Raw genomic sequence first — 13,350 nt, forward strand, 5'->3', positions numbered from 1 at the left:
TTGATTCCTTCTAGTGTAGTTTTCATTTCAGTTATTGTATTGTTCATCTGTTTGTTTGTTCTTTAATTCTTCTAGTTCTTTGTTAAACATTTCTTGCATCTTCTCGATCTTTGCCTCCATTCTTTTTCTGAGGTCCGGTATCATCTTCACTATCATTATTCTGAATTCTTTTTTTGGAAGGTTGGCTATCTCCACATCATTTAGTTGTTTTTCTGTGGTTTTATCTTGTTCTTTCATGTGGTACATAGCCCTCTGCCTTTTCATCTTGTCTATGTTTCTGTGAATGTGGTTTTTGTTCCACAGGCTGCAGGTTTGTTGTTCTTCTTGCTTCTGCTGTCTGCCCTCTGCTGGATCTAATTCTTGATTTATTATTTCTAAACAGCCTTTATTTACTCTTTGCTGTGCAATATAAGGAGATTAAACATTCATCTCCTTTAACCTTTTCTTTTTCTCTCTTAAATTTTTGGAGCTATTATTTTTACAGGCAGACGGTTTATAACATTTACCTTCTATGCTGTAAGTATAATTGTCTTCATTCTTTTCAGTAAATTACTCTATACATGGAAAACCAAAAAACAACCTCTACTTTATGATTATATAAATATTATGATTGTATAAATGTTATTCACTCTAGAACCTATCATTTGATTGAATCCATAACAAAGGAAATAGGATGCTATGTCATTAAACCTTTTGTACTTGAAGGAGACCCTTCTCTATGAAACAGCAAATGAATTAATTTTTTTTAACAATACCTTCCTTCTCTTCCTTTAGGTTATATTCCTCAGCCACTCTTTCTGGAGTCTCATGTGAGCTCCCTTTTTACTTTCCTTTCTATTATGCTGGATTATGTCCATAAGAAATTTTTTCCATACGTACAAAAAATTTTCCCTAAGTCCAAAATTGTTTTTGTTTTGATTTTGATTTTAATAGTTTGACTCTCCAAAACCATTTTCCTGAAGTCATTGCCCCTCTGTCTTCAGCATTGCTGATACAAGACTGATTTTACTTTTGCTTTTGTAGGTGACTTTTTCCCTCATTCTTTAAAGTCTTTGGGATTTTCTTTTTATCCTTGGAGTTCTGAAATTTCACCAAGATATGTCTACGTGTGATTTTTATTTTAAATTTGTCCCATTCAGCACATGGTGGAGCCTTTATAATCTGAAGATTACCATCCTCCTTCCATTACTTATTTGATTATTTTCTCCCCTCTGTGGTTTCTATTTTCTCCTTTTGGCACTCTTTTAAAGAGTTTTGAATATCTGTGTTGAGTCCCTCTTTCAACTTTCCTCATAACTTTCAACTCTTTCCTCTTTGTATTGAGAACCCCCAGTGTGATTTTCCAGGTTCCTAAGTCAGTCTTTAGCTGTGTCTATTCTGTTATTCAGTCCATCTGTTAACTTTGTTTTTGGCAAATACTTTTTGTCAAGCAATCAAGAACTTTGATTGCTTCTTTTTCATAGTAACTGTTTCTTTTTTGTTTTTAAAAGAATGTGATATTCTCTTGAACCTCTTTATTTTAAGAATTTCTGTTTCCTGTATCAATTCTGCTTCTTTGAGGTTCATTCTTCTATTTGTTGTGTTTGGTTCTTATCTTTCATTCAGTTTTTCCACCCAGTGTTTGGTGATTTGGGGTTATATTTTCATATATGTAGATGAAAATCTAAATTGAGTAGTAGCAATAGCTAAAGGGTGTTTTCTCAGCCCAAGTGAGACTCCTGAGTTTTAATCCAAGAATGAATTTAAATCCTAATTACTGAAGCCCTAGATCTTATAATTGTGTGCGTAAAAACAAAATCAGGGTGCGCTGGGGGTTATGTCTTCCAGTTGTTATGCCTATTTTTTGTGATGACTGTTGGTTGCCTCAGGTTCTCAGCCAAGAAAGAGAGCCTCTTTCTTTATCAAATTCAGGAGAGGGAGAGGCTGTGAAGACACCTAATTTAATGTTTTAATTTTTCATTTCTAAAATACATAAAAGATATATTGTTAAATATCTTTAGCATTTAAGATTTCTTTTTTATAATCAGGTACCACTATAGGAAGAGTATACCTGAATTTTAGGAAGGCATCTGACATCTTATATGATATCCTTATAGACTGGATAGAGAAATACTATCTAGATTTATCACAGGAGTATTGATTATTGGATCAAATATTAATGTGCAACAGAATTCCATCCTGTTGATTTACTTAGAATATTGGAGAAGAAAATTAAAAGAACTACTGAAAGTTTAGGTTGATCTCTATTAGAAAGAACATAAAGCTATTCACAGGAGAAAATATTTCAGAAACAGGAAGAGGAGAGAAGAAAAACAAGAGCCAGTGGGGTAAGTTAAGAATGTGCTTTGAGGAGTTTGGGTGAAGGCATAGCGATTTGGGGGCAGAGATTTGCCAGGAAGTGTAAGACATGAAAAGAATTCCCCTTTGGCATTTTTAAAGGAGACTTCAGTAAACATTTAAATGTCTTATTGAGATGTGTTTAGATATCAGACTGGTGTTTATTCTGAAAGTGACACGGTTCAAGAACCTGGCCAGTGGCAGCTCACCTTTAGAGAAGTCGCATGTATGTCTAGGCTTTCATGGTTATTTTCTCTTTGTGGGCAGGAGTCGGTTCCTAATGGTGTCTTATGCAACGTCATTCTGTGGCAGTTTTACAGAGCTGGTAGTATGAAGGGGGCTTAGCTGCTGTCTATGAACTGTTGCAAGCAGGGCTGGAGCACAGTATGTGGGTGTCATGTGCAGGCTAATAATTTGGTACCTTCACATTGCTGATTCAGTGTTATCAAGTGAGAAGAAATAATTTAATAAAAATTATATACTCAGGGAATTCCCTGGCAGTCCAGTAGTTAGGACTCCGTGCTTTCACTGCCAAGGGTACGGATTCCATCCCTGGTCGGGGAACGAAGATCCTGCAAGACGTGCGGTGGCCAAAAAAAAAAAAAAAAAATTGTATACTTCATTCTTATATCCAAAATGAGTGATTAATATGACTTCTCTAAACAAAACAACACACACTTAACTTTAACTGCTTAAACTTTAGATAACAAATCAGTTGTTCCTTGTAAATAGGAAGATACCATGCATGATTTGGGTGCAGAATTTCAGCCATCTGTACCTGACCATCCTAGAGAACTGTCAGTTGTTTAGTCCCAGAGCTGTTGATGTGGCCAAGCGGAAGCTCCAGAAGGACTCAAACCTAGAGGGCAAGCTCCATGTAGAGCCATGCCTGGGACATGGTGGGAATTGGACAAATACCTATTGTGTGAATGAACAGAGATGGGTTAGCCCAGAGTGGACCTGTTTCTTCAGTTATGTCAGGAGTTATCTGTAGGAAACATGACCTACTTGACACCATATTTTCTCATTATTCCACTCGTTTTTGCACTCCCGATAGACTGGCTTCCCAAACAGCTTCTCTGTTGGCCACCCTCTCGTGGCACGCTATCTATGAGAATTCTCCTTGATGCACAGTGGAGTGTACACTAGTCTTTTCTAAGAAATATTAGGCACAGTAGTTATGTAAGCTACTACACAGCATCCATTGCACTATGAGTGTGAGCCTGGGGAAAGCAGCAGAATTGACAGAGAGGGAAGATTTGAGCTAAATATCTCCCCCAAACGCTAATCTAAGTGAGATTTCTTCTACCGTACTTCTTTTTTTTTTTTTAATTTTGTCTATTTAATTAATTTATTTTTGGCTGCGTTGGGTCTTCATTGCTGCACGCGGGCTTTCTCTAGTTGTGGCGAGCGGGGGCTACTCTTCGTTGTGGTGCACAGGCTTCTCATTGCGGTGGCTTCTCTTGTAGTGGAGCACGGGCTCTAGGTGCGCGGGCTTCAGTAGTTGTGGCTTGCAGGCTCTATAGCATAGGCTCAGTAGTTGCAGTGCACGGGCTTAGTTGCTCCGTGGCATGTGGGATCTTCCTGGACCAGGGCCTGAACCTGTGTCCCCTGCATTGGCAGGCAGGTTCTTAACCACTGCGCCACCAGGGAAGCCCCTACCATACTTCTTTTTCTCAGGTTTTAAAGCCAGTAATGCACTTGGTGTAATTAGAAATTAATGTTTTTTTTAACTTCTCACAGAAATTATATGAAATTTTGGAAACCAACAAACGAGATGCTGTCAAAGAACTAGGTAAGTAGTTGGAATATCTAATTTCCTGAAATCACACCTTATCATCCCATAATTTAACCAAAGGAAGACAAGTTCATGCTTTCATTCAATCATTCACTCATTCATTTATTCGTTCAATAAGCATTTTTTGAATCCGTTTAATGGGCCAGGTGTACATAAAGTGTAGATACTGGTGGGAAGTGTGAGCATGTCAATAGATAATTGCAGAAAGTTAGAGGAGTTCTATTATTTGCTATGGAAGCATAAAAGAAAAAATGAAGAGTGCAGAAAGTGTATTAAGGTGGCAAGATCAGATTCCCTAAGGCAGTGGTCCCCAACCTTTTTGGCACCAGGGACCAGTTTCTTGGAAAACAATTTTTCCACAGACGGTGGGTGGGGGGGATGGTTTCAGGATGATTCAAGCACATTACATTTATTGTGCACTTTATTTCTATTATTATTACGTTGTGTTGCTTATGTCCAGTCTACTCCGTAATCTCATTTTGGTGGCTGTCACTGCAGAAAACCCTGCTTCACAAAGATAGGATGTTGGAAATGGAAGCAGGCTTTTCAGTGCTTTTGTGGCAATCTCAGGGTATTCTGCCTTGACTTTGATCCAGAACCTATGGAGATTTGAAGTTGTCTCAACCGTACTTTTAAGGCCACTGTCATTTGCCACCTCAAGCAGTTGATCCTCTTCTAGCAGGGACAGAGTCGATTCGCCTGGCTTATTCACAAATGGGTCGCAGATCCATTCCTTCCCAGTTCGGGGGTCTTTTGTGGTTGGGAAGTAATGCTCAAACTCTTTTGAAAGCTGAGGTAGGTGATCATACACCAGGTGGGAGAAAGAAGGCCCTGGCTCAGTCTCTTTCAAAATCTCTGCTAATGTTTAAAACATGTCAAAAATCCCAGTGTTCCCTCATCACCCCCATAATTCCAGTTTGGCTTTGAATGCAGCCACTTTATCTGCCGACTTGAACACAGTTGTCGTTCTCCCCTGAAGTGACAGATTGAGTTCGTTGAGCAGGTTGAATGTGTCACACAAGTAAGCAAGTTTTGCGACCCATTCTGTGTCACTGAAATATGCTGCCAGTGGTGACTGTTTTTCTAAAAGAAATCTCTGGAGCGGCTCTTGTAACTCAGAAACTCTGGCCAGTGATCTACCTTTAGAAGCCATCTCACTTCTGTGTATAAGAGAAGACGTGTGTGCCCTGCGTCCATCTCCTCACAGAGCTGCGCGAACAGACGTGAGTTAAGGACGTGTACTTTAATGTAGTTGATAATTTTAATCATATCCTGCAAAACGTTGTTAAGTTCAGGTGACATTTTTCGGCTAGCCAGCATTTCTCTGTGGATGACACAGTGCGTAGACTGACATTCAGAAGCGACCTCTTTGACCCGAGTAGTGAAACCAGAAAGATGTCTAGTCATGGCAGCTGTTCCATCCGTGCATATACTGACACAAAATGACCAATTCAGTTTTCCTGTTATGTAATCATTCAGAGACTTGAATAGTTCTGCAGCTGTGGTGTTGGTTGGCAGCAAAAGTACACATAACATATCCTCATGCACATGAAATATATATCGCACAAAGACAAGCATTGTTGCCTTGATGTCAACATCAGTAGACTCGTCAACCTGGATTGCGTACCACGGTGACTCATTAATCCTCTCGAACAGTTGTGCCTCACTAACCTCTGCTGTTTCACCAATTCATCTAGTTATGGTGCTAGCCGAAAGAGGAACACGTGTCACCTTTTGAACTGCAGCCTCTCCTAAAAGTTCATGACAAATGTCCTTAGCAGCAGGCAGGATCAACTCTTCACCAATAGTAAAGGGCTTCTTAGGTTTAGCAATGCAGTTAGCCACTAAGAATGATGCTCTCAGTGCAGACACATTTGATGAAATGGTGGCCTTCAATAATTGCTTCTGTTCTTCGTGTTCACACTTTTCTCTTTTGAAAACTCCAAAGGCTTGTCTTTTAATGCAGCATGCTTGGTCTCCATGTGGCAAAGCAGTTTTGAAGGTTTCATAGTTTCATTGGATAGCAGGTCACCACATATTATACAAAGTGGGCTTGGAGAATGTGAATCACCTGTTGCAATGAACCTATAAGTAAGACTCTTGGTATTTTCTTTCTTTTTTTTTTAATTTTTAAATTTTTATTGGAGTATAATCGCTTTACAATGTGATGTTAGTTTCTGCTGTAACAATGAAGTGAATCAGCTATATGTATACCTATATCCCCTCCCTCTTGGTCCCCCTCCCACTGCCCCCATTCCACCCATCTAGGTCATCACAGAGCACCGAGCTGAGCTCCCTGTACTATACAGCAGGTTCCCACTAGCAATCTATTTTACCCATGGTAGTGTGTTTATGTCAAACCTAATCTCCCAATTCATCCCACCCTCCCCTTCCCCACCCCCGTGTCCATATGTCTGTTCTCTACATCTACATCTATATTCCTGCACTGCAAATAGGTTCATCTGTACCATTTTTCTAGAATCCACATATATGCGTTACTATACAATATTTGTTTTTCTCTTTCTGGCTTACTTCACTCTGTATGACAGACTCTAGGTCCATCCACATCTCTACAAATGACCCAATTTCATTCCTTTTTATGGCTGTGTAATATTCCATTGTATATATGTACTGCATCTTCTTTATTCATTCATTTGTTGTTGGACATTTAGGTTGTTTCCATGTCCTGGCTATTATAAATAGTGCTGCAATGAACATTGGGGTACATGTGTCCTTTTTTAAAAAAATTTTATTTAAATTTATTTATTTTTGGCTGTGTTGAGTCTTTGTTGCTGCATGCAGTCTCTTCTCTAGTTGCGATGAGTGGGGGCTTTTCGTTGCGGTGCGCGGGTTTCTCATTGTGGTGGCTTCTCTTGTTGCAGAGCATGGGCTCTAGGTGTGCAGGCTTCAGTAGTTGTGGCACGCGGGATTCAGTAGTTGTGGCACATGGGATTCAGTAGTTGGGGCACATGGGCTCCAGAGCACAGGCTCAGGAGTTATGGCGTACAGGCTTAGTTGCTCTGCGGCATGTCGGATCTTCCCAGACCAGGACTTGAACCCTTGTCCCCTGCATTGGCAGGTGGATTCTTAACCACTGTGCCACCAAGGAAGCCCCCATGTGTCATTTTGAATTATGGTGTTCTCAGGGTATATGCCCAGTAGTGGGATTGCTGGGTCATATGGTAGTTCTATATATAGTTTTTTAAGGAACCTGCATACTGCTCTCCACAGTGGCTGTATCAATTTACTTTCCCACCAACAGTGCAAAAGGGTTCCCTTTTCTCCACACCGTCTCCAGCATTTATTGTGTGTAGATTTTTTGATGATGGCCATTTTGACTGGTGTGAGGTGATACTTCATTGTAGTTTTAATTTGCCTTTCTCTAATAATTAGTGATGTTGAGATCTTTTCATGTGCCTCTTGGCCATCTGTATGTCTTCTTTGGAGAAATGTCTATTTAGGTCTTCCACCCTGTTTTTAGTTGAATTGTTTGTTTTTTTGATATTGAGCTCCATGAGCTCTTTGTATATTTTGGAGATGAATCCTTTGTGACGTTGCTTCGTTTGCAAATATTTTCTCCCATTCTGAGGGTTGTCTTTTCATCTTGTTTATGGCTTCCTTTGCTGTGCAAAAGCTTTTAAGTTTAATTAGGTCCCACTTGTTTATTTTGGTTTTTATTTTCACTACTCTAGGAGGTGGATCAAAAAAGATCTTGCTGTGGTTTATCTCAAAAAATGTTTTTCCTATGTTTTCCTCTAAGAGTTTTATAGTGTCCAGTCTTACATTTAGGTCTTTAATCGATTTTGAGTTTATTTTTGGGTATGGTGGTGGGGAGTGTTCTAATTTCATTCTTTTACATGTAGCTGTCCAGTTTTCCCAGCATCACTTATTGAAGAGGCTGTGTTTTCTCCATTGTATGTCCTTGCCTCCTTTGTCATAAATTAGGCGACCATAGATGTGTGGGTTTATCTCTGGACTTTCTGTCCTGTACCACTGATACATATTTCTGTTTTTGTGCCAGTACCATACTGTCTTGATTGCTGTAGCTTTGTAGTATAGTCTGAAGTCGAGGAGCCTGATTCCTCCAGCTGCGTTTTTCCTTCTCAAGATTACTTTGGCTCTTCGGGGTCTTTTGTGTTTCCATATAAACTGTACAATTTTTTGTTCTAATTCTGTGAAGAATGCCATTGATAGTTTGATAGGGATTGCATTGAATCTGTAGATTTCTTTCAGTAATATAGTCGTCTTCACAATATTGATTTTTCCAATCCGAGAACATGGTGTATTTCTCTATCTGTTTATGTCATTGTTGTTTTCTTTCATCAGTGTTTTGTAATTTTCTGAGTACAAGTCTTTTGCCTGCTTAGGTAGGTTTATTCCTAGGTATTTTATTCTTTTTGTTGCAATAGTAAATGGGAGTGTTTCCTTAATTTCTCTTTCAGATTTTTTGTTGTTAGTGTATAGGAATGCCAGAGATTTCTGTGCATTAATTTTGTATCCTGCAACCTTACCAAATTCACTGATTAGTTCTAATAGTTTTCTGGTGACATCTTTAGGATTATCTATGTGTAGTATCTTGTCATCTGCAAGCAGTGACAGTTTTACTATTTCTTTTCCAATTTGTATTCCTTTTATTTCTTTTTCTTCTCTGATTGCCATGGCTAGGACTTCCAAAACTATGTTGAAGAGTGGTGAGAGTGGACATCCTTGTCTTCTTCCTGATCTTAGAGGAAATGCTTTCAGTTTTTCACCATTGAGAATGTTTGCTCTGGGTTTGTTGTACATGGCCTTTATTATGTTGAGGTAGGTTACCTCTATGCCCATTTTCTAGAGAGTTTTATCATAAATTGGTGTTGAATTTTGGCAAAATCTTTTTCTGCCTCTGTTGAGATGATCATATGGTTTTTATTCCTTAATTTGTTAGTATGATGTATCGCATTGATTGATTTGCATATATTGAAGAATCCTTGCATCTCTGGGATAAATCCCACTTGATCATGGTGTGTGATCCTTTTAATGTGTTGTTGGATTCTGTTTGCTAGTATTTTGTTCTGGATTTTTGCATCTATGTTCATCAGTGATATTGGTCTCCAATTTTCTTTTTTTGTGATATCTTTGTTTGGTTTTGGTATCAGGGTGTTGGTGGCCTTGTAGAACGAATTTGAGAGTGTTCCTCCCTCTGCAGTCTTTTGGAAGAGTTTGAGAAGGATAGGTGTTAGCTCTTCTCTAAATGTTCGATAGAATTCGCCTGTGAAGCCATCTGGTCCTGGACTTTTGTTTGTTGGAATATTTTTAATTACAGTTTCAATTTCTTTACTTGTGATAAGTCTGTTTATATTTTCTAATTCTTCCTGGTTCAGTCTTGGAAAATTGTACCTTTCCAAGAATTTTTCCATTTCTTCATGGTTGTCCATTTTATTGGCATATAGTTGTTTGTAGTAGTCTCATAATCCTTTGTATTCTGCAGTGTCAGTTGTGATTTCTCCTTTTTCATTTCTAATTTTATTGATTTGCATCCACTCCCTTTTTTTCCTGATGAGTCTGGCTAAAGGTTTATCAGTTTTGTTTATCTTCTCAAAGATCCAACTTTCAGTTTTATTGATCTTTGCTATTGTTTTCTTCATTTCTATTTCATTTATTTCTGCTCTGATCTTTATGGTTTCTTTCCATCTACTAACTTTGGGTTTTGTTTGTTCTTCTTTCTCTAGTTCCTTTAGGTGTAAGGTTAGATTTTTTATTTGAGATTTTTCTTGTTTCTTGAGGTGAGATTGAATTGCTATAAACTTCCCTCTTAGAACTGCTTTTGCTGCATCCCATAGGTTTTGGGTGGTCCTGTTTTCATTGTCATTTGTTTCTGTGTATTTTTTAATTTCTTCTGTGATCTCTTGGTTATGTAGTATTGCATGTTTAGCCTCCATATATTTGTGTTTTTTACAGGTTTTTCTTCCTGTAATTGATTTCTAATCTCATAGCATTGTGGTAAGAAAAGATGCTTCATATTGACATATATACAATACCGAGTGTAAAATAATTAGCTAGTGGGAAGCAGCGTAGTATAGGGAGATCAGCTCAATGCTTTCCGATGACCTAGAGAGGTAGGGCAGGGAGGGTGGGAGGGAGGCTCAAGAGGGAGAGGATATGGGGATATGTGTATGCATATGGCTGATTCACTTTGTTGTACAACAGAAACTAACACAGTGTTGTGAAGCAATTATACTCCAATAAAGATCTGTTTTTAAAAAAAGAAAGAAACAATGCTTTAGAAGAAACAAGTGCTTGTGCACTTGAGAAGAAAGTGTATTCTGCCACTTTCAGGTGGAATGTCATATAAATATCAGTTAAATCTTTCTGGTCTGTTGTGTCATTTAAAGCTTGTGTTTCCTTATTTATTTTCTGTTTGGATGGTCTGTCCATTGGTGTAAGTGAGGTGTTAAAGTCCCCTACTATTATTGTGTTACCGTCGATTTCCCCTTTTATGGCTGTTAGCATTTGCCTTATGTATTGAGGTGCTCCTGTGTTGGGTGCGTAAATATTTATAATTGTTATATCTTCGTCTTGGATTGATCCCTTGATCATTATGTAATGTCCTTCCTTATCTCTTGTAACAGTCTTTATTTTAAAGTCTATTTTATCTGATATGAGTATTGCTACTCCAGCTTTCTTTTGATTTCCATTTGCATGGAATATCTTTTTCCATGCCTTCACTTTGAGTCTGTATGTGTCCCTAGGTCTGAAGTGGGTTTCTTATAGACAACATATATATGGGTCATGTTTTTGTATCCATTTAGCGAGCCTGTGTCTTTTGGTTGGAGCATTTAATCCATTTACATTCAAGTTTATTATCGATATGTATGTTCCTATCACCATTTTCTTAATTGTTATGGGGTTTTTTTGTGGGTCATTTTCTTCTCTTGTGTTTCCCACCTAGAGAAGTTTCTTTAGCATTTGTTGTAAAGCTGGTTTGGTGGTGCTGAATTCTCTTAGCTTTTGATTTGTCTTGTCTGTAAAGCTTTTGATTTCTCCATCGAATCTGAATCAGATCCTTGCTGGGTAGAGTAATCTTGGTTGTAGGTTTTTCTCTTTCTTCACTTTTAGTATATCCTGCCACTCCCTTCTGGCCTGCAGAGTGTCTGCTGAAAAATCAGCTGATAACCTTATGGGGATTCTTTTGTATATTATTTTTGGTTTTTCTCTTGCTGCTCTTAATATTTTTTCTTTGAGTTTAATTTTTGTTAGTTTGATTAATATGTGTCTTGGTGTGTTTTTTTTAGGGTTTATCCTGTATGGGACTCTCTGCACTTCGTGGACTTGGGTGACTATTTCCTTTCCCATGTTTGGGAAGTTTTCACCTATAATCTCTTCAAATATTTTCTCAGACTCTTTCTTTTTCTATTCTTCTTCTGGGACCCCTATAATTTGAATGTTGGTGCATTTAGTGTTGTCCCAGAGGTCTCTGTGATTGTCTTCAGTTCTTTTCATTACTTTTTCTTTATTCTGCTCCTCAGCAGTTATTTCCACCATTCTGTCTTCCAGCTCACTTATTCACTCTTCTGCCTCATTTTTTCTGCTCTTGATTCCCTCTAGTGTATTTTTCATTTCAATTATTATGTTGTTCATCTCTGTTTGTTCTTTAGTTCTTCTAGATCTTTGTTAAACAGTTCTCTTATTTTCTCGATCTGTGCCTCCATTCTATTTCCAAGGTTTTAGATCATCTTTACTATCATTACTCTGAATTCTTTTTCAGGTAGATTGCCTATTTCCTCTTCATTTATTTGGTCTTGTTGGTTTTTACCTTGGTCCTTCATCTGTGACATATATTTTTGTCATCTCATTGTTTTTTTTCTGATGGGTGGGATTTTGTTCCTGTCTTACTGGTTGTTTGGCCTGAGGCTTCCAACACTGGAGTTTGTAGGCTGTTAGGTAGAGCTGGGTCTTATTGCCAAGATGAGAACCTCCAGGAGACCTCACTCTGATGAATATTCCCTGGGGTCTGAGGTTCTGTGTTAGTCCCATTGTTTGGACTCAGAGTTCCCACTGCAGGAGCTCAGGCCTGACCCCTGGCTCGTGAATCAAGATCCTGCAAGCCTTGCAGAGCAGGAAAAGAAAAAAAAAAGGAGCAGAACAATATCAAAGAGTAAAACAGAAAATAAGATTAGAAAACTAACAGATATGTTAGGAAAAATAGAAATATAGATAAAATACAGATATGTTAGAAAAAAATATATATATGTTAGAAAAAATAAAAATATAAAAATAAAAAATATAAATTTCTCCATGTATTTTTATAAATAAAAATATATATAGAAAACTAACAGATATGTTAGAAAAAGTAAAAATATAAAAAAATAAAAATATCTTTTTAAATAAAAAAATAAAAATACTGAATACAACTGGAAGGTGAAACAGAATCACAATAGTGAAAAAGAGGAGAAAAAGGGACAAGGTCTTGGCTGTTGTGGGTGGGGCTTAGGCAGGAGCAGGGTTTAGGCAGTTGGCGGGGCCTATGCTTAGGTCCCACAGCGCCTGAAAAGGCCCTGAGGGGTGGGAGGTGAGGGTTAGGCTCAATGTGGCAGGAGGGGCCCAGGAGTGGGCAGGGGACCAGGTCCAGGACCACAGCAGGCTCCCTGGGCACCAGTGGGTGGGGGAAACGCTAGGCATGTTCCCCCCAACTCTGATCCCAGAGGGTCCCTTCCCATTGGCCTCTCTTCTTCTGGCCCCCACCCCATGCCCCTAGGACCCCCGCAGCTGGAGGGAGCCTTGGAGGTGGACGATCAGGCCCAGGAGCAGGCTTCCCGGGGGCCCGATCGCGTGGGGAAAACGCCCATGGTACTTCCCCTGATCCTCCAATCCCGGAGGGCCCCTCCCTGTCCGCTTCTCCTTTTGGTCCCGCCACCCCCCCGCCCAGGACCAACGTCTTTCAGAGGGGGCCTTAGAGGGTGAAGGACTCAGCCTGGAAGCCCAGCAGGCTTCTTGCGGGCCGATTGGGTAGGGAAAACACTAGGTGTGGTTCCCTCTATCCTCTGCATCCCTGAGGGTCCCTGCAGGCATGGGAACCCTTCCTCTCTCCCAGCCACCCCTCAGCAGTGCTGGTCCTGTCCGGCCTCCACTTCTCCTTCCCCCTCACTACCCCCACATCCTATCCAGTCACTCAGGGGTTCCTCCCGCCTCCTTGGGCGTCGAGTTCCCCCACCAGTGTCCAGCAGGCATCCTAGTTG

The 13,350-nt window shown here is 39.4% G+C and overlaps 1 protein-coding gene across 1 annotated transcript in view; it reads left to right on the forward strand.

Moving 5' to 3' along the window:
• SLC9C2 (solute carrier family 9 member C2 (putative)) overlaps positions 1–13,350 on the forward strand; it is a 149,714-nt gene that overhangs the window by 105,472 nt on the left and 30,892 nt on the right. The window contains exon 23 of the mRNA XM_060296233.1: positions 4,081–4,132. Coding sequence (XP_060152216.1) covers positions 4,081–4,132 — 52 coding nt within the window. The remainder of the gene's footprint in view (positions 1–4,080; positions 4,133–13,350) is intronic.

This window comes from Globicephala melas, chromosome 1 (genome assembly GCF_963455315.2).
Source record: "Globicephala melas chromosome 1, mGloMel1.2, whole genome shotgun sequence".
NCBI lineage: Eukaryota > Metazoa > Chordata > Mammalia > Artiodactyla > Delphinidae > Globicephala > Globicephala melas.